Source organism: Aythya ferina (genome assembly GCF_964211825.1).
Source record: "Aythya ferina genome assembly, chromosome: 5".
In the NCBI taxonomy this organism is placed as follows: Eukaryota; Metazoa; Chordata; class Aves; order Anseriformes; family Anatidae; genus Aythya; species Aythya ferina.
The window spans coordinates 57,764,864-57,788,571 of NC_140301.1; the positions used below are offsets into that span (position 1 = coordinate 57,764,864).

Genomic DNA, 23,708 nt, shown 5'->3' on the forward strand with positions numbered 1-23,708 from the left:
GTACTCTTCACAGTAACCCTAGCTTGGGCAAGTTATTCCGATATCACTGGCATGTTCAGAATCCCTTTAAAAGGAAAAAATCATGGAAATGGCCAACCTGCTGTGATTTCCTAATATGAAACTGCATGCAAAGCCTATGGAAATAAAAGCCGGTATGATACACTTCTGAGCTCTGCCTCTCATTAACAAGGGTGGGTTTCCCAGAGTAAAATTCTCCAGGGCCAAATAACAGGAGACTGATAAATAAGCTTGTCAAGTGCCCTTTCTGACTCAGTCTCTCCTGCTGGAAGGATGACTCACTGTCATGTGTGAAAGGCTGCCAGGTCTTGCTTACATGCTGAAACAAGCATGGCTTGTCCGTGTTGGCTGTACATCGCTTCAGAAGCAGCAGACACTCAACACCGTGAAGGCAGCCCTGGAAAGTGCTCTGCTGACTAAAGGATCTGAACTTCAAGGTATTTCTCAATCCTTTCTGGAAAGTTCAAGGATGTTGTTAGATTACCACAGGAAGCATAGGCCCAAAGCCATGGCTGAGGGCTTGCCTTACTATCACAGTGTCTTCAAACTAGACCAGGGCCATCAGATTTTACCCTGAGTGAGCCTGATGGCATGTTACAGGTGCAGACAGAAGTAACTGAGCTGCTGTTTGTCCATGGAAAAGAGCTTGCAAGAGCAGCCAGTCACTTGTTGCTCTCCATTTCATGGTGAGGAAGTACCCCAGTGGGGCCATTCCCCTTAAGGAGACTGTGAGGAGCCTACCTGGAACCTGGAGAGGGACAAGCATATCATGTTGAGCATCATCTCTCAGTCTGAGTAGCTCATCAGCTGCTTTTGATCACCACTGGTAGCTGCCCAGTGCTTCCTCCTCCCTGCAGTGACACAGACCTTGCAGGTAGGTGACACTGCACAAAAAGCTCATTCGCATCCAGGAGCTCTGCTGCCTACGTGAGTGTCTGCTCCACCCTTCGGTCTTCTCCTGTCTTCCTGTGGCTGCCCCAGGCCCACCACAAGCCAAGTGTGTAACTCCATGAGATCTCTGCCCCAGGCACTGCAGGGGCTTGTTCATGGATCCCAGTTATTAGCAAGCACCACAGACTGCACTGCCCTGCAGAATCAAGGTGGCAAAGAATACTTTTCCCTCATACTCTTTTCTAAGGCCCTGTACTATACCTGTCTGTGTGGACATGGCAAAGCAAGATGCTTTTGAAAGGATTAGCATCCTGGGATGTCAATCCACAGCTCAGAGAGGGGACAGTGCCACACTTAGAGAGAAAAAACATCGCCCAGCCTTGTAGAGGTCCCCTAATGCAGAAACCAAAAGGTTTCTCCCAAAACCATGAGAAGGAAGCTGTGATGTAGTGTCCCTTAGCTCCAGGTATTGGCCAACATCTTGCTACATCATTCAGTGGAGAAACTGTTGCTGCAGGGCACTGATACCACAAATGCCTCTTGCATGTCCAGCCAGGAGTCACTCCTGCAGCCTGGAAAAACAGCTGCACATGCTTTGGCCCAACTGAGCTCTCAGGAAACCTGCAACTAAAGCACCATCTCAGTCTTCCCACCATTTTTCAGACCATATGAGCACTAATCTGCCTGCCCAAAATGAATGCAAGCATATAACCTAGAAATGTTAGTTTTAAACAAAGAGTGCACCACTCCGCATCACGTATGTGAAGAAGACATAGCAGTATCACACACAGTTTTAAATTAATATTTTTATGTATTTTTCCCTCAGGAGATAATGTGTTTTCTGCCCCACAAAATTTCTAAGAGTTTTTTTTTATTATTTTTGCTTTGTACAAGATGCAGGCCACAGCTCATCCCATGATAAAAGGACTCACCTGACACATGGAAAACCAGCCTAGGCCACAATGCCACTTAGGTGTTAAAATAACATGTGCCAGCCTAAGTGAAGAGACTAAATAATAGCTGTGAATCTGCAGTTCAAATGTCTGTCTCAATAAGGTGGTGCAAGAACATCTCATGTAAGTGACCTAGTCCCTGGACTATTGGTAACTGCAGAAGTTCCTCACAATAATTTCAGTGCAAACCTTTATCCTTTTAAAGACTGAACCACACACTGCAAGGGAAAATTGTGTTGTTATTTTTATCTAGCAGAAATATATTTCACTGAAAAACTTCCAAACCATCACTGATGCAGCAAACTTCTAAAAATGCTGAAAATATTACCTCTCAGCTTTTCTTTCACTTTTTAATCATCCATTATTTTTTCATTGATTCTTATTGACTATGCAAAGGCCAGGATTTCATCCTAAATTTTCCTCCTGATGATAAGGATTAGTACAGATATTTAGTCTTGTAGGTAAAGTGATACATGATTTCTTATCATGAATGCATTATGTTTCAAGATATTGACAACCCAGCTGCATACTTTGATTTTGAACTTCTAAGATTTGCTTTTCCCATCATGTAAAGTCCATGATAAAAATAATATATATATATTATTTAAAAGATTAAATGAAAGTTGGTAGATATTTTAAAAAACAGCTTTCCTCTTTGCTATACTCTTTTCACAATGAATCATAAATTAGGCTAAGAACAAAATGAGAGATGATGGAAATCAAAAAAGGATTAAACAATATATTAAAGACAATATATTAAAGAGTAACTTCCTTTAAAAGTACAGTTTCAGGAACTTTTAAACTATAGTAAGTTCTGTCCCCTCATTGCTTTACTAACCCTATAGAAAAAGAGGGTTGACGTTAAAATCAATAATCATATTCATCTGCAGGTGTCAAAGCACTTTCCAAAATAAGTCAGTAAAATAGTCTTCTCAGAAATAGTGCAACAAAAGCACTAAGATGAAAGAGGAATAGTAAGTGACAGAACCAGGAATTACAGTCCAGTTCTTCAGTCACCCAGTACAGATCCTTGTGTGCAAAACTACCCCACTTCTGACAAATGATTTTGGCTTTTTAATCTGCAATTTCAAAATTATTTACTTAGCAATATGAAATTATGCCACTGAATGAAAGAAGATACCACTTCTGCTAGATGCTCTGATTACAATCATCTTCTGCCATTGCTCTTGACAATACAGCACTCTCACTACTAAGCCTGTTTTGGGAGCTTCACAGAGGTGGCAGATTCAGGCCATTTGTCAGGACAGAGGAACAACTCCTTTGTCTTCCTTGTTCTCGTTCTTGTCCTTCTTCTTGTTCTTGTTCTTTTTCTTGTTCTTGTTCTTGTTCTTGTCCTTCTTCTTTTTCTTTTTCTTCTCCTTCTTCTTGTTCTTGTTCGTCCTCCTCCATCGCCTCGTCAGACGTGAGCATACAGGAATTTAACTCACTACAGTGAGCTCCAATGATGCCCACCCTGTTAGAAAACATGGTGTTAATAGGCTTGACACAATGAAGCAGAGGAAAATAGGAGAAAGGGGGAACAGCTTGTAGTATTTCCAAGGTAAACCAGCAAGGAACGTTGCCTCCTTTAGCTGGACTGTGAATAACGCACACTATGCTGTGATTGTCTGCTTCCTCCAGGGAAGAACAAATAACCACACTTAGACACTCAGCACCTTGCATACCATGTCATGTTTCTGTCTCGAACGTGCATGCACACAACATGAATTGCGTATGTCCAAGTGAAACTTGGCCCTTCCTGGAAAGGTTGGCTGTATTGCGCATGAATTGCTGTGATTAAGTTATAACACCAAGATGCTTAGGGGGCACCCAACTTCCAAAGCATGCACAAAACAATTATATGTGCATTTGTAGCAAATTTCACTCTCTGAGGAAATACTGGACTTGCTGGTCGTGTGTTGTGGATAGGTCTGACAATTTTGCATGTAGAGTGCTATAGTGTTCATTAGATTGCCAGAATTCTGGTAGATCCAGAAAAACTAAGGCAATTCTCAAATTATAATTTCCAGGCAGAAGAAGATGACTTACATAGAAAAGTCTTACAGGGAGCCTTATATACACTTCAGCAGAGCAACACTGAATTGGACTTGATGATCCCTATGGGTCCCTTCCAACTCAGGATATTCTACGATTCTATGATTCTATGTTTGCATCACTTATTACATAAAAACAATTGTAGTGATACTGCTGTTAACCATAGGCAGATGCAAAATTGAATATCTCTTTCATGGCATATGCAGGCTTGAAAAATGTTGTGTTTGTTTTGAATTGGAAGAAAAGGTTCTATCTGTATTACAATTTAAATTATTTTTTTTAAGTGCAATATAGTAACAAAAAAAAATAAAATTTTCAGAATAGAATACATTGGTCATGTCAGATCAGAATGCTGAAGAAATAAGAAACTGTAATGAATCATGAGAGGAAAAAAATAAACATCCCATTTTGATTTTGACAAGTTTGAATTTGTTTTTTGTTCAAATTTATCTCAATGCATATTTGCTTTCCCAAAAAAACTTTCCAGTTTTAACAGAACAGTATGATGGGCAGTAGCTGCATTGCTTATAGTTAGCCAAGAGTTCTTCATCTGCAAGTTTCAGGCTCACTCACGCCTGCCTTACACTCCTCTTCCTCTCTAACTACTGCCTACGCAAGGCCCACATCCAACAGCCCCTCTCCTGGTGAGGAAGAGCTAGCTGCCAGACATCCTTCCTACCAGCACTACCAGATCTATTTATGCAGAGAAATAGCCCCTCACTTGGTAGCAAACAGCTCTGAGAAGTCCGGCAGGTTGTCACACGAGCAGGGGCACGGGTCCCTGCCCCGACAGTAGTGGTTCTGGGCGAGGTAATGAGCTCTCTCCTTTGGCAAGGGCAGCAGCATGCTGAGCATGGGCGAGCGCTGGTGGACCATGCTGTTTATGGGTGGATGCTTAGCATGGGCTTGTCTTGAAAGAAAACAAATGCAGCTGTTATCTCAGTCTATTCGGACAGGGCACATTATCGAAGGGCTCATCGGTATGTCAAACTGTACCTCTGCCATGGCAATCTCACTGCATCTGCATCAGCAGCCCTCTTGCCTGCTTCCTGCAAGAAAACATTTCTCCTGTCTTTTAGGGTGGGATTGAACATGTCGGAGCAAAGAAGCCTGCCGATTTCTTCCCGAATCACTTGGAAGTGCTTCCGTCTGAACACAAGCCAAGCCACATAGCTGCAGAAGTTGTAGAAGCCCTAAATTGAAAACACAGATCTCATTTTCACTGGGAGAAGGTTCAGAATCTCACTGCATCCCACAGTGCAGGTTGGCGTGACTCCATTAAAAAGTCAGCAACCAGTCTGGCATCAAACTTCACCAAATATCACTGAAGATTTGAAAGCAGATTTTTTTAAAGGTTTGCAGACAAATGAGGCTATAAACACAGTTAGCTCAGACAGATTTTGTCTTGCTCAGCTAACCAATGTGGCTTAGTTTTGATGCTAGGAACTAAGGAGTGAACCTGGGATTACCATCCAGTTTCCTTCAATAATTAATGGAAAGAGACTAGTGGGATGAGTCATTCTGTGGGGGTTCTTATCGCACACATCTGTCTCAAAAGGCAACAATTCACCCGCTTTGTCTGCATCGACTGTCAACGAAGCCTAAGGGCTTAGGCTGACAGGACAGCTATTGTTTGGGCAGCTGGAGTTAGACAAGATGATTCCCACCCAAAATGACAGCATTGTGATCACAGAAGATATTGCTACCAAATATGAACTCAGTGCCTCTTACTTCCACATCTCTGCTTGCTGGTTGAAAAGAAGATCCAGTTTTTCAGTCCATTTTAACATTTGTGATCCCTGGCCCAAGTTGAATCAACCCCCAGTAGATTGAGTCTCTACTAAGGTTCCTGAAAAGGTGGTCTCACTGGGACTACTGTGTATCCTTGGAATTGAATCCAGTTCCTCTCCTTCAAGGAAAGGCTCCCCAGTTTGTGAACTACAGAGTATAATTTGGGCCTAGCTGTTTTGTATTAATTTTCCAAAGCCCTGCTACATAGTGAGGCTCATAAATTGCTCATTGAGCTGTATGTAGCAGGCCAGAAAAGTTTATTGGCATCTAAAAATGTTGCCAAGCACAATGGAACTGAAAGAAGACTGTGAAATTTCTTACCTATAGAGATGAAATTGTGAGGCCAATGATGAGAAGAAAGCTATAGACCAGACATCCCAGAGGGACCCCAGGCTGTGATGGGAACTGGCTGGGCTCTGAGCCACAGAGGGACTGAAATTCCCTGGCTCAGGGCTCCAAGGGGGAAGAGGCTTGGGCTGAAGGGCAAAAAGTTGGTATTTTACAGAGACATTATAATCTAGGCTCAAGAAGTAAAAGTTTACTGTAGGTACTACTCTGCCCTGCAAGTAAACCAGTGGGAGAACCAAAAGGAAAGGAGCAGGCTGTCTGAAGTACCTGAATGTGCGAGAGGGGGACATGGTCTGTGCTGACACTCAGTCAAAATCTCCATTTATCTTTGTGTCTTTCTTACCTCAAAGAAGTTCCAATCTTTCTGTAATGATGTTGTTCTCCTAAAGCAGTGAACAAGAGCACAAAATTAATAGCAGCAGTCATCCTTTCAGTTCTTTGTACAGAGCTTTGAATATGACTCACGGGGCTGCTGCCAAGCTGGCATTTCACCAGGGCAATAAAGTTGTTGCTGGTAAATCCTCATTACTAGCATGCAGAGACCTACTGTCTAAGAGAAAGACAAGAATTCTGCGCTGCCTCAGAAGGAGAAAAGGCAAAATATTGTATGGCTCAGTTAATTAAATCCAATAGAACAAAGCTGGATGTGATGAGCAGGGGAGGCACCCCTACTATGCTATCAAAACTGATCTCTCTGCTTGGGCCTCTTAAAAGTGGTCAGCTCTGATCTAACCCAGTTCCCACTGAAATGAATAGAAAACTCTCCCTGACATCACTGCAAGAGCAATGAGCACAGTTACCAAGGGCACAAAGCCAGGCCAATGCTGAGACAATATACTTGAAAGTCAGGAAGGAGATGCCAAATGCATCTCCAAGAAGAAATGTAAAACATGTACGAAAACGACAAAGGGCCTTTGTTAAAGAAGCAGCAATTTGCGCAGTGGACGCCAGAGAGATGCTCTCACCACCCACTTGAGCCTGGGGATTCTCATGCAAAGCCAGATGACTGTCCTTCATGGAAGCACATTAGAGTGGAGGGTGATGCACACATCCCAGCAGCCACTTGGTTCTCTGGGAGCTGGCACGGCTCACCCTTGTGGAAGGGAAAGCAAGTTTTCTCTACCAGCCTTTGGATCTCCACAGTCCTGCCAGATGCATGATAAACTCCATCTCTGTCAACTCACCAACTCCTGAAATGTCCCTAACCTTCCTGATAGCATCAACTGTTCCACACACTTAGGGTACACCCAGCTGCCATCACCTCAGAAACATCACTGCAGCCCCGTAGCTCTATTTAATATCTTCTGATCTTCATTTATAGGTATTTTGATCAGGAGGACTGTGTATCTCCCTGCCGAGCTCTCACTAATCATACCCTTCATGACACCAGCTGAGATCCCAAACCCACATATTGTACAAGAGAAAAGAAGTTTGACTCTTCAAGCGTGGCACAGCCATCTGCCCAAGCAGATCTCCCAGATAACTTCAATGCTTTTAATTCCTTATGAATTCTGGAAAATCGCAATGTTCTGTCTTTCAGAATATCAGAGCAGAGGAACCTAATGTGAACCCAGCTTTTAAAACCTTAATGTAAAACCCTGCTTCACCTTTAACATTAGATAGCTCATGCATTATTTTAGAACCACTTCCCGATTTAGCAGAGAAACCAATGTGGAGGCCAGCAACAGAAATTAACAGCAATAATTAGAGTTAAATAATGCTAGGGGTCTCCACCCTTCTTTTCCCCGGTGCTTTACTTCCTTCAAGTAAGGTATTAAGCTAAGAGACCTGCTTGAAGTAAAGTTTCCTAAAATAAATGCTGAAGCAAGAGGCACCTCCCATGTCTACAGCACAGTTGCTCATTACCTAGGAAAATACAGAAAGGGTTAGGAAAACATCAAACTTGCAACAAGATTCAGGACAGGACTTGTAAGAAATATGTGAATGAGTGAGCAAAGAGCATCATGATTTCCAGAAATATAACAACAGTGACCTCTTAGAGCTGTCAGGGTGACAGGATGAATTAATGTGTGGAAGAGGACAGTGCAAAGGGCAGACGGTGCTGTAGGCATGGGGTTTGGATGTAAGATCATGGCTTCAGACATCTACAAGAATTACTGTTCTGTGTAGGGGCACACAGGGCAATGTTTCTTGTGCCATTTTAACAGCTCCTTTGACCACGGCTGTGACTCCAATTGCTCATGGATCAAGCTAGCATCAAGGATCAGTAAGGGCCGACTCAACTATTTGTGCCATCGATGCTTGCAGCTTTGGGAACACTCTGTATTTTTCCCATTATGACAAATACCCATAAGGAAACTGGCACCACAAAAAGGTTGCACAACCTCCATCAACTTAAAAGGAGAAAGCCAGACACACCTATTCCTTCCTCAGCGTTGGAGGCACAAAAGGACTAATGCTAACATACACAAATAACAGGTCTGGAGGAACTCTCTCAAATTCCAGTCTGGGATGGTATCAAGATAGGATTTTAATGCTGCATTTTACAAATCATGTAAATTGTTAAGATGAAGATGTTCTCCATCTAAGCTTCCCTTTTTAAGACGGGAGACTTTCAGAGAAAGACTTCACATGAAAAATCAATAATTTTATATGAACACATACACATTTGGAAGATCTGGAAGGGTCACTTGGAAGATCAGTTTCTCAACATAGTATAAGATTTAATTAAGATGTTGCTATGGTGAATTACAAGGAAAAGCAAAAGCTTCAATACCAGCATGAAAACATGGTTGGGTTATAAGAAAACATAGTAAAACTGAATGAGTTTTATATTAATGATAATTTCTCAGTTTTTTAATCTAAACATTTTCCAAGTAAAATAAATACATAAATAATCATCAAAGGTAGCCCTAGCCCCAGTTTCCATTTTGACAAAGGACCTTTTCCACCCAAAAGAATGTATGCTTAAAAAATTCCTAATCATCTTTTACAATTAAGAGTGTTAATCAGTTCTGTCCCTTAGCTCTCATATTTGGCAGTTCATATAATGGTCTGGGAGGCTCCAGATAACATTTAAGGCTAAACTGAGTCAGCCTGGTAGAGATTATATTTATGTAATTGCCGAATGCTATGGGAAGTGCCATACATTGTAACATGCTCAGCATTAGCCTAACTCTGAAGTCAGCTGTAGTCAGCTACCACCACCCTGCTATGAGTAACCCAGTCAGGTCTCTCTTCATACAGCACCTTACCTCATGAATGCTTTAGGACACAGCCCTTTTCTAGCCTTTGTGTTTTTTACAGCCTAGACACCAGCGTCCCAACCCACTGCCAGCCTCTAACCCCCACTGTGATGGAAATATTAAAGAACACGGTTTCCTGTTTCAGCTCTCTGCTCTTGCTCCCAAGCTGCTGTTCTTTTTGCCACTAGACCTCTTCCTTGCCACAATCCTGCACATTCCCATCCACCAGACAATGCGAGTGAGTGGAGAGGCAGCAGAGCTAACTAGCTCTGTACGCAGCACAGGCTGCTTTATCCAGCTGCATCCAGTCCTTGGATTCAAGTTGCTTTTTGCAGTAAGTTCCTCAAACTGAGTCTCATAAGTGCTGACATTAGGGCCACCCAACAGAAACAATGAAATGCTGTCACAGCCCTCCCTGTCCAACCAGCAAGAAGGTTAACTGGATGCCTTAGCAGAAAACTGGAAGCAGGCATGTGGCACACAACTCTGCTCCCAGATCTGCCCCCTGAAATGCCAACATGCCAGGATGCTGTGAGAATGTGCAGTTAATTTTCAGGGTTCAGTGCCCTGTGGCATGGGGGCACACCAAAATGAAAGCCCTGTGGGGACAGCAGTCTCCAGCTCCCCTTTGCTTTCACTGTTTCATAGGTTACCTTCTCTTGGTTAGGAGGATACCCAGGTTCCTCCAGCCCCAAAGAGGAGTGAGGCTGCCAGAAGCTGTGTTGCAGGAAGACAGGAGAAGGATTGTGACTCCTCTGGAGAACTGGCAGCAGAGTTTCACACCAATGGACTTTGAAAAAATGTGCCTGAAACTGCTCTGAGAAAATCCTAGTGACTGGCTACTGCCCCAAAAAAGGAAACATGCATACTTGTCTCCAAGCCTCATAATTCCCCTAGTTTCTCTGCCTTTTAAAATACCTTCCCATTCATTCATACCTCCTTCAGTTTCTTTTTAAATTCCCACTACAGCTTTTTGTTCCTCTTAGTCCTTAGCTGGGCCCATGGCATCTACGGAGGTACTGGTCTCCACCACTCTGAAAAAGCCATGCACCATGTTCCCTGCTCAGAGGTAGGAGTCCTACACTCCCAATGCCCACAGTTCCTAAGCACAACCTTTTCTTGTCTCTAGTCCCTTCACAACCACAATCCCTTCCACCTGCAAGTAGTCTTAGGCTATTTCAGAATTGGCATAGGAAGAAATTTATGCAAGGATCAATAGCAAACAGCAGGCACATAACCATTTGCTTTTAAGGTTTAATGAGTCAAAATGGCACAGGTGAGATCCATAGCTGGCATTGCTTTTTGCACTGCTGGATTTCACACTGAGCCCATCAAAGTTTCCTGCTGTGTGTATCTAACAAGCCTTCCGCATGCCAGGCCTAGAGCTTCCCAGGCTGGTATTCAGAACTCTGCTGCAACTTGCTGTGGCCGAACCAGTTGGCAACAGCTCACCAGAAACACTTCTGGAGCCAGTTACCAGCTAGAGCAGCTGGGAGATCGGGACACTTCTCTGACTCTTGGTCCCTTTGTCCCTGTGACTCTTCGTCTCATGAGACGTGTTACCTCGGGCTTTCACTTGTGTCACCCAAAAGGGGCCTTGGCCTTGGGCTGCCGTGGCCCTTGACACAGCAAGGGTCCCCAGAAGGAAGAGCTTTTCTTGGCTTACTTTCCACTAGGCGAGTGGCTCTGCTGTGCCAGGCCTCTTTCGAGGATAAAGTTACTGTAGACCTTGGCAAGGTGAATCCTGGCTACTGCTAACTTCGCCAAGACATCGTCCATTTCTTTACTCTCCAGAAAAATCATGGTCCTGTTAAAATAAATAAATAAATAAATAAATGTAGAGAATAGATGGATGGTTTTCAGGCACATAAACCAACACACCCTATGACTTCACTATCTGAAGACCCCTCTACAGCAGGGCTGAGTTCAGAAGCTTCCAGGCCTGGGGCTTGGGCCCAGACAGTCTCCCTTGCCCTACAGAACTTGTAAGCTCTGTGCCCACAGCCTCTCAGGTTGCCGTCTTTGATCCTACATAGCTTATGAACCCTTTTTGCAGCCTACACGAAAGCCCTGGAGGTGCATTTAGATCTCTCCAGGCACAGACTCTGTCATTGGGCAGCCTGAAGCAGTGGGTCTGGCTCGTTCGGAGACGGTACTTACTTCTCTTCAAAAAGGCACACGAAGCGCTTTTGGGGTGGCCTCTAAACAGGAACGGCTGACACCGCAAGCCTGTATTTTAAACCACTTCAGATCAAACGCTAAGGAAATGCCAAACCAAAGAGCTTTCTATTTCCTCTGCTTCCCCTGTAATCCACCCGACTGTCTCCCAGGGCCTGGGAGCGCTACAGGCCTAAAAGTTAGCAGCCTCCTTTCACGCTCGGGAGGGTTGTTTTTATCTGTCCCATCCCTGATGGCCTCCAGCTCTAAAGCTTCCTGCATGACCCACCTTTAATAATTAGGACAATTACTCTGGGCTTCTCAAGGATAATTGCTAATAAAATTCAGCAAATTTTCCTCAAAAGACATGAAAGGGTTGGAAGCAGAAACAGATAGAAACTAAGGGGGGGAAGAAAATGCAGGACAGAAATAATAGCCCATGTTCCATTCATGTCTCATTCACTACTGCTTAATTTTTGTTCTTAGAGTCACATATTTCAGAGATGAATACTCCCAGGCTGTCTCCAGTGGGGCAATGCTTCATGCCCACTGCTTTGGAAAACTGGTTTGTTGCTTCAGAAGTTGTCTACAAGATCTTTCTGAATCTAGAAGAAGCCAGGAAAACACAAATCTTGGATGTATGCAGAATCTGAATAGCATCAAGAGAAGATAAGGTTGCAAAAAGCCAAAGATGTCCAGATTTGTGATGACTTTCTCTTATAGGAACTCCTTCTGACATAAGAAAGTTTAATGCACAGAAGCAATGATTTCATAAGCAAAGATGGTCTTAGATGTTTTCTTGAGACGTCTTGAGACATGAGTACTTCTACACTGCCTAGGTTCAAGACAATTGAGTTATTCAGCCCATCAAGCACAGTGGACAAAGAATTCACAACAGATGAGTTGGGCATCTCTCACATGCAGCCCAAATGGCAGGAATTCCAGAAACACCAAGTATGAACAGGAATGAACTGTGCTGTTGTTTCTGCATTACTGCATTAGCACACAGGGTCTGCAAGAAGAGCAGCTCAAGGACTGCACGGTCATTGGATGTGTCCACCATACAGGAACATCAGGCTGCTGAAGGACTAGGCAGGTCACCAAGCCCAGTCTCCAAGCAATCTGTCTGTCAGCTTAACTCTGAGCAAATTATAGGTGTCACTAACCAGACACATGAAATGGTACCAGCTTGTCTTGCCTGCAGTCTGTCTCTACCTGTGGCACGTAGCCAGTACTACACAGGAAAGCGAAAAAGCCTCTGAAATTAAATTACATCTAGGAGGAAGGGGAGGGAGGTTTCTTCCTGAAGAAATAACTAGCAACAGCCCTGAGCATGGGATTTAAGTGGGATAAGTACAGGAAAACAAATGGCTATGCAATCTTCTTTCACATCCTCTCAAATACATCAACATATCACATACCCAAGGATTCTTATCACAAGCGTCATTTTCTGTCATTATGATTTTATTATGTGGTTAAAAAATCCCTCTCACAAGCTCACAGAGCTCCACCTTCAGAAAAAAAAAAAAAAAAAAAAAAAGAGTAGTTTTCTCCCCAGCCCCCATTACTTTCTAGTAGAAGACTATTCCAGAACTTTAGTCCACAGAAGGAAAAAAAAAAAAAAAAAAAAAAAAAGCGCAGTCCTTGCTACCTTTGATTTGAAATAAACATATGCCAAATTCAGAATCAGACAAGGTGGATAACAGAGGAAATGGGGGGGGGGGGGGGGGGGGGACAAGGATAGGGGGGGACGACACTTGAACAGAGAATGAAGACGCAATGTCAGAAAGCTCTTCACACAATGATTAATATCTTCTCGTTACTCCATGTCAGCTAAGATGCAAGAACAATTAAGGGAAATTTTTAACATTAAGTAAGATCGCAAATTGCCTTTTTTCATTTAATTATCCTTCCTTGTATTTATACTTTGGAAGATCAATATCCTGACTTCCTCCTTCTGCATGGTAAACATCTCTTTTTAAGCTTCTCTGATGTTACATTGCATGCAGCTAATCCTGGCAAGCAAGCCACTTCCCTTCAGGGGAGGCAGTAAATCTAAATAAAACAGTGCTACAGAATTTTTCTTTGGGAAGCTCAGAGATGGTATATGTTTCCCACCAAAAGGCAGCAGTCACTCTGGGAGCACTGCATGCCATAATGCAGCAAAATATCTCTTCTGGCAGAGTTTAACCAGTGTTTATAGCTGGTAGTTACTAATCAGAGCCCTCTTGACCCAGGAAACATAAATCTGTATGGCAATAGGTCCGAATCCTCTTCTTTGTTTCAGTCTGTTTTTGTATTTGCCACACCAGCTGATGATATGAATCATGCTGAGATGCCATGGCCAGTGCAGAGTCCTCCTTGTCCTTTACCAGCCAAGAACAAGGGGATCATTCTGCAAATTTCAGCCCAAATCACCACAGCTGTATCTAGGACTTTTATGTTCAAAAATATGTTGATGGTTTCCTTTATTTATGAAATATTCCTTGCACAATGAGAACCTGTCAATCTACAGACATGAAAGAAATCATTTCCTTAAGGCCAACAATTCTCCAGAAGTCTTTTCTTCAATACAGAGAACTCAACCCCTGTGTATGTATATCAAGGCTTCATGAATTGTGAAGAAAGTAATTATCAGGTGTTTTAATAAAATGGTCAATCAATTCTCAGAGACTATTAAAGAGTCCAGAAAATCATTAAGGTTTCTTATAACCATGGTTTGTAACTCAGTAACACTTTCTCCCAAGGCATAAAACTCTCTAACACAGCAGCTCCTAAACTGTTCCTCTGGCATCCCCACTTCCACTTTGCAAGGTAGCAAGTGTGGTCACACACCCTTGCTTGGAAACTGCTTTCCTAGCATAAATTTCTCATGCTGTAACATGTTTCTAGCACTGAAGAGTCATCTGAACCTGTCTTGCCAAGTATTTAGAAATGGAATCTTGGAGCAATGTGACCCACAGCACAACTAAACGCCCAGCACACTCAGCTGTGATTCGGAGGTGCTCCATATTGCAAGCAGAAATGATGGGATGCTAACGCTGTTATTGGGAAATGGCAATAGGGGATGGCTATTTGGGTCAGGGCACCCACACCGATTTAACATTTGGGTAGTAGTAATGATTTATTCAGACTGCAGTATTATCTTGAGGAGATAAATACCCAGGGCAAAGTCTGGATATTTACACACTTAAAGTCAGGCAAGCTCTGGTACTTACAACTCAAATGTTTTGTACTCACGAAATCAAGGATGTGGTTTCTTTTTCCAGGGCAATTTTTTCCAGGTAAAAAGATAAGTAGAAAAGCAGGGCCATGAGGAACTCATCTAGTTTCTTATTCCTAAATGAAAGGTAGAAATGTCACTGGGAAGCCTGTAGGTCTGCAGATCTAGACACCACCAGACCATTATAACAAAGAACAAAGTCTCTGCTCAAGGGCCTGCATTATATTGAATATCTGTGGGGCTGAGACCCATTCATAGTAAGCACTTCACTCTACAGTGAGATTTTGGAGGCTATTAGAGAAATACTAGCAGTGTTCAAGAAACATGCTGAACAGTGGATTGAATTGGGTATCATCAGACTTCCTGCAAGCACATTTTCTGCACTGAACATGCTGAAAAAGCAGCATTTGCATTCAGAGTAAGACAGGAAAACTGGGACAACTGGGACACCTCTCCTCTTATCCAAGGACAGTATGACTAAGGCCCAACAAAGTCTACAGATGCAATTCTAAATCAAAGGCAATGCAGCCACTGCATGGCCCTGGCGATCTCAGGGAAACGCCTCTGAGATGTGATGCTCTGCCGGCTGCCTCCTTCCTTTAGCATGTAGAGGAGTAACACAGATAAGCAGAGGCAGCAATTAATGAGCTCTGCAGCTCTGAGCAGAACAGCAGCTGCACAAGAAGACAGCCCAGATGCTCAGTTGTGTTAGGTACTCATGGTGCATGCAGTGTTGTGGATGCTCTGGCAAACATGGAATTTAACTTAGGGTAAGATGAATAACAACCTTTGGACATTTAGGCCCAAGTTCCTGGCTCCCTTTAGCTAACAGAGTGGAGGGCTTCTAAACAAGCAGTGGGATTATTTCTCTGAATGCCAAGGTTAAAATGCATGTGGTGTTATTTCACACTAAACCCCTCTTCTAAGCCTCTGATATTTCATACTCCTCTTCTCATACACCATAGTCTCTCCACCACCCAACACACACACATAATTCTCGAAACAATTTGTACATAACATACCCCATAACTGCTGAAGAAGGTAGCATGCGCTCTGACTTTTTTTCTTCTTCTTTCAAAAGTAAAGCAACATCTGAAAACACAGAGGAGAAAATAGTATATCCTCCAAAAAATCGCTAGCTATTAGTAGAAATAGTTTTCTGATTTCTGTGGGCAATGCCTTGCTGATACAAGATACCAACATTTACTCACATTTGACATCATCCAACGTCACATATTCATGTTGTACCCACTTTGACAGCTTATGGATTTTTTCCTCTTTGTCATCCAGCTTTTTTTCAGGGAGCTTTGCGCTGCCTTCATCTTGGAAGATGCTAGTAGTTGACCAATACATAGCATTTAAGGACACTGTTAATTCCAGTCACAGAACAGTCACATTATCTACCTGGTATGCACTTTCCTCATTGCACACAATTTCAAAGGGCCAGGCAGTGAAATGTGCTTGGCAGATAGCCTGAGCTAACTTTCAGCTATTATAACCACAAAACAGGCTGGGAATGTTAGGAGAAATAGGACATTTCACCTCCAAGCTTGCTTCTGAAGTTGCCTTTTTAGTTGCTAATATAATAAATTGCGACTATATTATTTAGATCAAAGAGGTTTTAAGTAATGGATGAAAGTCAGCTACACCGTGTTGTGAATTTATAAAATTAATAATAATAATAATACTTTAATCTTTGAAGTGCCTTACAAAGATGAATTAATTACCTCACAATACTCTTCAGAGCAGATGAGAATTATTACCTCTTTCTGAGCGATCTGGAAACAGCAACAAAGATGCAGAATGACTTTACCAAACTCACAGCAGGCTAGCGCCTGAGCTAGCATTCAACACCAGGCATGTCTGGCCCTGTTTTTGTGTTCAGACCACTCATCCACCCTATTGAAATGACAGGTGGCTCCCTGCTTCACGTGTTTTGTTCAGACATGATCCTCAGACAATGGATGAAAATATTCCCACCCAAATAATCTTGTTCCTTCTTGAGCTGTGTCAGTCGGTTTGACATACCTCTTTAATGTCTTGACACATATTTCCCGAAAGCAAGTATTTTTTCCTTCCTTAAGGTTTTCCTGAGATGCTGGACTGGAGCTGAAATAGAGAGTGTGTGCATGCAGTGGCATGAATTTACATTTTTAGCAGCAGTGCAAAAAGGTCAACATGCCATGATAAAGAGGAATATATATTTCATCCTCTAACTGACACTAAGAAAACATCTGGGTCGTGCTGAGGTCCGCATGAGACATTGCTTTCAAGAAGAGAGAAGCCAAAAGTAAGGAAAGGTCCTCCTGCTCTGTCTCCTGCCATCATAAGCACTGCGTCATGTAAACCCTTCAAGTCACCCATGTCTCAAGTGGCTTCACCCTCCTGCTCTTGTCCTGACAATGCCAATGAATAGGGACTTTGGGTTCACCAAGGGCAGAGGCAGCAGACGTGGCTGGGAAACTCATTCCCATCCCAGAGAGCACCGGGTAGAGTCAGCAGCATCCCCAAGCCTATGAGGGAAGCTGGCTGATGCTGCTGAGACTCAGACCATGAAAGGCACCCACAACAGCTGTGTGGTCAGGGAAGAGGTGAGCAGCCCAGCTCTGCCATGACGAAGGCTTGGAAAATGCCAGCAGGGCAGGGAGGCAGCAGCAGGGAGCGGGCGACTGACCCAGCTGCACCACGCCACGCCGCGCTGCACTGTGCACTGCCTGCCCTGCATCTGGGAAGAGGGCAGCAGAGGATATTGTTTCTCCCCAGTGGTTAAATGTATGGAAATTTTTCAGGCCAGATGAAGTCTGAATCCACAGCTGCCACACCAACTCAAAGTGCAGGTACATGAGCTTTCTCCCCTGAACAGCTGTGGTTTCCCAAAAGGTTTGCAGTCCTACAGTGCTCACTGCCATGTGGGGCTGAACGTAATGCAGAGAGCTTCAGTCCACAGACTCAGTGGACCTCCACCTGTAGATGCCATTTGGCCCTCGGTTTCAGCACTGCTGCTGCTTTGCATGGCTTTCTGGCACAGGGCAGGACTTGCCACACACTTTTAGCAGTCCCTCTGAAGTGGATTCATCTTGAGACCAGTACAGAACAAATGCATATTTCTGTTTTTCTCCATTAACATGAGGGGATAAATGCCACAGAGTAACATTTAAGAGCTCCAGTCTCGATATATATCTATATCTATATATAGATATAGATATATATATCTATCTATATATATATATACAAATACATATTTGTCATGGAGTTTGTCAATGCTTTTCAGCCAAAGCTATGTTAGACTGATTTTGCCTTACTTGGAACAGCTGAATCAAGGCTTTAAAACTGCACAATCTGAAATCAAACAGAATTCTTTTACCTTGCAAATTCAAGTGTATTAGTATCATCTTTCCAGTACCACACGCCTGAAGTTAGTTTTATTGTCTGCAAGAAAACAGCACGCAGGTTACATGTCTGAAACACAAAGCTCTTGTTCTCGGCGCAGCTCAACAAAATATTTAGAACACGAGCACTGTGCATATTGCCCATTATGTACCTTCCTTAAAACTGCTTTTCACCTAGTTGTTATTTGTGACTCAGTTAAACAGAAGTTCTCTCAGATTAGAGGTTGCCAGCATAAGATAAAACATGCACACACATACACACACATTCACACAAAAATCCATCCTGTTTTATGTCTTTCAGGTTATTAATAAATACTTGAAAGTTTGCTAAGGAACATCAGTTTTTTGGATGCCAGTGAATCAATAAAGACTGAGAAATTGAAAGGAGCCCTGCATTATACAACGTATCACTTTTATTTGGTTTTGATAACGTTTGTGTAATTATGGTGACTAAGCACCAGGAGAAAGGAAATCCTTGTTTTAATTAAAAAAAAAAAAAAAAAAAAAGTTATGCACTTTACTGATGTCCTGAGAACTTTAAGTCAACACCAGATAGACCCGGCAGGAGACACTGAAGACAACCACCAATAACAGGATTTTACAGTATCCATACTTTCAAAAAAAATTATACAAAACCAAAAATCCTCTAAAAAATAAAAATAAATAGAGATTAATTAGCCCTTTCTTAATTAACAAAAGAGACTTGCAAACTCTTAACTGGTTTTTGCTGGTCACCTTTAAAGTAAAATCCTTCTTATTGCTGAAATCCTTCTGCCTAAAACTCAAACTCAAACCAGGTGAAAGCAGGCTTTCTGTGAACTTTTGCCTGGTGTCATTCAGACAGACAGCACCACGAGTCTCAGCTTCTTGCTCAATCTCACTTTGTAGTAGAATGCCAAAATAATTTTATGTCAGCAGCCAGCAGCCCTAGCAATGGTTAGACCACAGGGATGAATATTAGGAAACCGTGGCCCTAATCCTTTGACAAAGAGCGGCTATTTAAACTTGTCAGTTTTAGTCTTCAGCTCCAGCTTCCAAATACTGGTTTACAGCTCGCAGAAGAAAAGGCCCACACAAATGCAACACCTTTACATTAGACACAACGGGTTATGAACTGTGAATGAAAAACAGAAAATGTGGCAGCACGGCAGAGCAGCGCCTACCACAGCAGGAGGAAATACCACCCCCATGTCGTACAAACACAGCTCAGCTCTCACTGACACGATGGCTGAAGGGCTGCCCTGCCCTCCCTGCTCCCTCCCCGGCCACCCCATGGCGTTTCCCACTGTCCCCAGGACCTGCCGCAGAGGCAGAGGTGGGCAGCAGGGACAACGTGAAGCTGGGTGAGGTGGGGACACTCACCGAGGTCATGGTGCTCGCCTGGGACGTGGCTGGGCACTCAGGCTGGCTCTGTTTACAGCAGTGTCCTGGTAACAGCCTGGGAGCTGCAGATCCCAGCACACAAAGCCCCCTCCAGCCTGCTCTGTGCACAAGGATTCACACTCCACATGCTCAGCTCCTTCTCCCCAAGCATCTTCCCTGGGTAACTTTTCAGTCAAAACAGCGAAATGAAGTGTTTCCTGTGCAGTGACACCTCAGCAGACACTCGTTTGGGCCTACTGTGTCCCTTGAAGGCAGGGAGCCGCAGAGGTGCTCCTGGTCACTGGCACAGGATGGCACCCATTCCCCCCGTTGTGGGCATTACACATCCTTTAGCCTGGGCCTTTACAAGATATAAAAGTGTATCTGCTAAGTCACAAGTCTCCTGTGACATGTCTCAAGTCCTTGTACAAGCAGGCAGCTCCAGATTTGTGAGTTCCCCCTGCAAATAATTCCCATGCAGTAAGGCAGGACGCTTAAGGTCATGGTTTTGAGGGAGGGTTTTTGATCTTTGGGATACTTTGAAGCACTGCTGTGCAAGCAGAAAAGGTCTCATACTAGTCATTGGCAGTGGAACAGTGTCATTGTGTACAACTGGTACTGCTTAGCTGGCACCCAAAATTGGTACAAGTTGTATCAACAAAAGTACTTCCCGCTGGTAGAAGTCAAGCCCCCGAGAAGGGTGAGGTTTTGTGTCACAGCTAAGCCAGCCTAAAAGCTCGTTGTTGATGGGAGAGGCATTCTTGTTCCCATGTAACTTTTCCCATCAGTTATCTTTGTGTTTATTCTGTATCTGCTCAGGCCCCACAGCAAGGCGGTGTCAAAAGAGTAATCCAGCAAAAGTAAACAATAAGTTTTCTTTTGAGTTAGTGCTTCACATCGGTTCAGTGCAGTCAGAGAGGGCCAGAGGAGATGCAGAACAAGTTAAGGGGGCAGGAGCACAGCTCTCAGTAGGTCAGATCAGCTGTAAGGTGAAAACCAGCCACAGTCTATGCAAATTTTCCTGGTACAGCTCCACTAGGAAGCAATGAAAATACCTGATCTAAGGCTTTTAGACAGGCCAGCTCTGTAAGACAGAAATAACGTTTCCTATGCTTTCAGCTCTTACGGAAGGCCTCATGCTTTTTTTTTTGTGATAGTTTCTAACTATGGAAAATACTCCTGAAAGCAGCACTACGATGTTCGTGAGCACATGGAAGAGCACAGGGACAATACAATGTGGGGAAAGAGAATTTCCATGAAACAATCTGCTTCCTGTCCCTAGCTACCTCCCATTCCCACAGCTGTCCAGACACTGCATCTTTTCTCCTGTACTTTTTAAAGGCTTATCCATGCTAACAAAATTAGTCCATGAATAGCTAAGCAAGAATCTCAAATCATCCTGAAAATTCAGCTGACTGTTCTCTGCAGTCACCCCCCCATTATTATTTTATTTTTTTTGACAATCATATTGTGTATGTTGTGTTTCCAGTTGCTATTGCAGGCTGCCAAGTACATATCCATGACTTGGCAGCCAAGTTACATATTTAAGAGGATGAGAGAAGCAGGTTTCAGAGCGACCTCAGATCTCACTCACAGCAGCCAGGCAGCACTGCAGAAATAGGCTCCCACCAGAGGACAGTGGGAGGTATGGGATTAATGGCTCATCAGCAGACTGCTTGATAGAGTGGGGCTGTCATCTGCCTCAGGGGACCATCAGCCCACCTCTGCTCCAGTACAAGTCCTGCCAAAAGAACTACCGAAAGCAAAGGACAAGTGGGAGATACTCAGGAAATAGGACTACTGCTTTACCAGGGTTGGGAGCAAATTTACACAAAAAGCCCGGAGGAAATAGAGGAATAAACTGAAACTGAGAACTACCTACAGGAAGCACAACTCTCAGTGGGAAGTCTGGGGCTGAGAGCTAAAGAAAGAGCCGGCCAGGCAGGCAAGGAAGGCCTGGGAATTGGAGAGGCAGCCAGGTGAGGTAGGGGAGATGAAGATATCCAGAAGGGATTTGTGTGCAGTGGGACAGAACTGGCTCTGGCCAAGCTATGAGGCTAGAACAGACAACAGTGCTGGGAGGACCCCGAGACTGACGGTATTCCCTGGACAGGAGACCTGGCATATTCAGACACAGCACTCTACTTAATTAAGTGCTCACTGCAGGAGATCAGTTCAGCACAGCTACTTAATGCAGAGCTGAGCACCAAACATCCCACCCATGCTGATGGCCCAAATGGATATCAGTCTGAAAAAGAATTAAAAGCCTGGCATCGTGTCGCAAAGGAGATTAGTGTCTGCTGGATCCCTGCTTTGGCTGTTGCAAAAGTTGGAAGCTATAAAGTGAGTGCGCCAGAAGATTACAAGAAGTGAAATTAAGGTGTAATGGTTGAAGCAGTTGAAGGCTATGTGGGAAACTGATTTCCATACAGGCTTCAGTCACAAAATTCCAGGCAAATCACTTCAACCCGCATTTAAAGCTAATGACCATTATTTGCATTCTCTTTTCTTTCTGAGCAAAGGGCCTTGGCAGGACTGAGTATCCACAGCTGCGACCAAAGCCAATGGGAACTGTACTTAAACCTACAAAAAAAAGTACTGAGCTGAGTGCCTTGGCATTTCCAGTGGACAAGCACATAATAGGAAGAAGGTGTTCTGCTTTTATAGTTTTATTTTATTCCCTGTGTCACATCTCAGGGGTGAAAACTGGCATGAAGCACTCAGATGTGATGGCGATGAGCTTCACAGGACACTCCTTCAGAGGTGGGGCTGGCCAGCATGCAGTAAAAAAGGCGTGCATTGAACTGGGACATATGACTTTCCTACAGAGCACATGCTGCCCGTCCTGCACAAGGACTGAGGTGCCCTATAGAAAAACATAAATAAATATGCTACCATGTAATTAAAAACTGGGTTATGATACATAAGAAGAAAGAAAGCAAGAAATAGGATTGCTCAGATGGTCATAATTCCAGCACTTCATACTTTCTGAGCAACTGACTTTGCAGCCTTAATAGCACTTCTTTTAATGTTGTTTCTTGTGGTGTCTGTGTCCGTGTGCGTCTCAGTAGCTGCAAACACTCAACAGTACGCATATGTAACCATTCCTTAGGTATATCTAATGTTTAATTCAGATATCACACCCAGAAAATAAACACATGCATAAACTCAAGAAAAATATCACTGACTCACCGGCCATTCAGTCATTCACCTCTTTTCTGCCTCATTTTTTTTTTTTTTTTTTTTTTCTTCTCGCTGTGTCAAGTCTCTGGCTTCCAGAGCCACCATATTAATTTCCTCCTCTCTTCCCAGGGGCAGGTAAATGTCAGCCCTGGTTTCCCTGGGAATATTAGACTCTGTGTGTGCACGGCTGTTTGCATTAGACACAGAAGCGTAGAATTCAATTTCGCAGGAGGTAATACTTACTCCATGACTATGCCATTTACCTGCCAACTACTTTTGCCTGCTCATTAAAAAGATGATCATGCTGTATGAATGGAATAATGTCCCCGGGCATACCACTGTTAGCACTGGTGTGCTTTTTCACATCATATTTGTGCAAAATTGAAGCTCCTGTTCCTTGTTTTCAGCAATTTGCAGTGCCCCCCTCTATCAGCACCGCAGCCTTTAGCTCCATAATTCAGATATCCAAAGCAAAAGGTGGTTAAAGGGCTGTCCCACAGCTCCTGGCGAGATGCTGTGTCCCCCTAACGTCCTGCTACACCACTGCCAGCCCTGCCCCAGGTTCCCAGCCCTGTGGCCCAGCTGCCTCCCATGTCTGGCAGCGACCACATCCACGGACACAACCCTGCTGATGGTCAGAGTAAGAGCTAGCTGTCAGAGCCACGATGAAGTTCTGAGGGAAATCAGACCACAATGACTGCCTAGCATGGCGTATGGGAATAGAGCCTGCACTTGGGAAGCCAGAAAAACCAGCTGCACATTCTTTTAATGAAATCCTCCTGCAATTACTCCCTCCGCGTGGTTTTATCAGATGAGATTATTGAACATTAGCACTTGTCAGCTATTTTCATGCAGCTAGACATTTGCCTTGTGCTCCTAACAATCAACCTTTTGTTATGAACACGCCTCTTACAGAAAGGAAGAAGTATGTAAATGTGCCTCATATCCAACAGGTATTTTCATAAATTTGATTTAGATCCAGCATTCTGAGGTGCTCAGAAATCTACGGAGCTTAACAAAAACGTCAATAGCCCACTTTCTATTTCTTCTCCAGAGCATAATAACCATCTCACTGCTATACAAGGAGGAAAATATAGTGAAAATTTAATACAGCCTAGCTACAGACAAGATC

The 23,708-nt window shown here is 43.5% G+C and overlaps 1 protein-coding gene across 3 annotated transcripts in view; it reads right to left on the reverse strand.

Annotated features, from left to right (window-relative positions):
* ZBTB1 (zinc finger and BTB domain containing 1) overlaps positions 1-23,708 on the reverse strand; it is a 77,471-nt gene that overhangs the window by 16,487 nt on the left and 37,276 nt on the right. The window contains exons 4-7 of one of the 3 annotated variants that reach the window (XM_084522782.1): positions 6,400-6,439; positions 4,914-5,110; positions 4,639-4,827; positions 2,082-3,336 (exon numbers count right to left, since the gene is read on the reverse strand). In XM_084522782.1, coding sequence (XP_084378908.1) covers positions 3,093-3,336; positions 4,639-4,827; positions 4,914-5,110; positions 6,400-6,439 — 670 coding nt within the window. In that variant the 3' untranslated portion in view covers positions 2,082-3,092. Of the gene's footprint in view, positions 1-2,081; positions 3,337-4,638; positions 4,828-4,913; positions 5,111-6,399; positions 6,440-18,049; positions 18,072-23,708 lie in introns of those variants that run through there. The other 2 variants (XR_014694087.1, XM_084522785.1) reach the window with 2 other exon arrangements.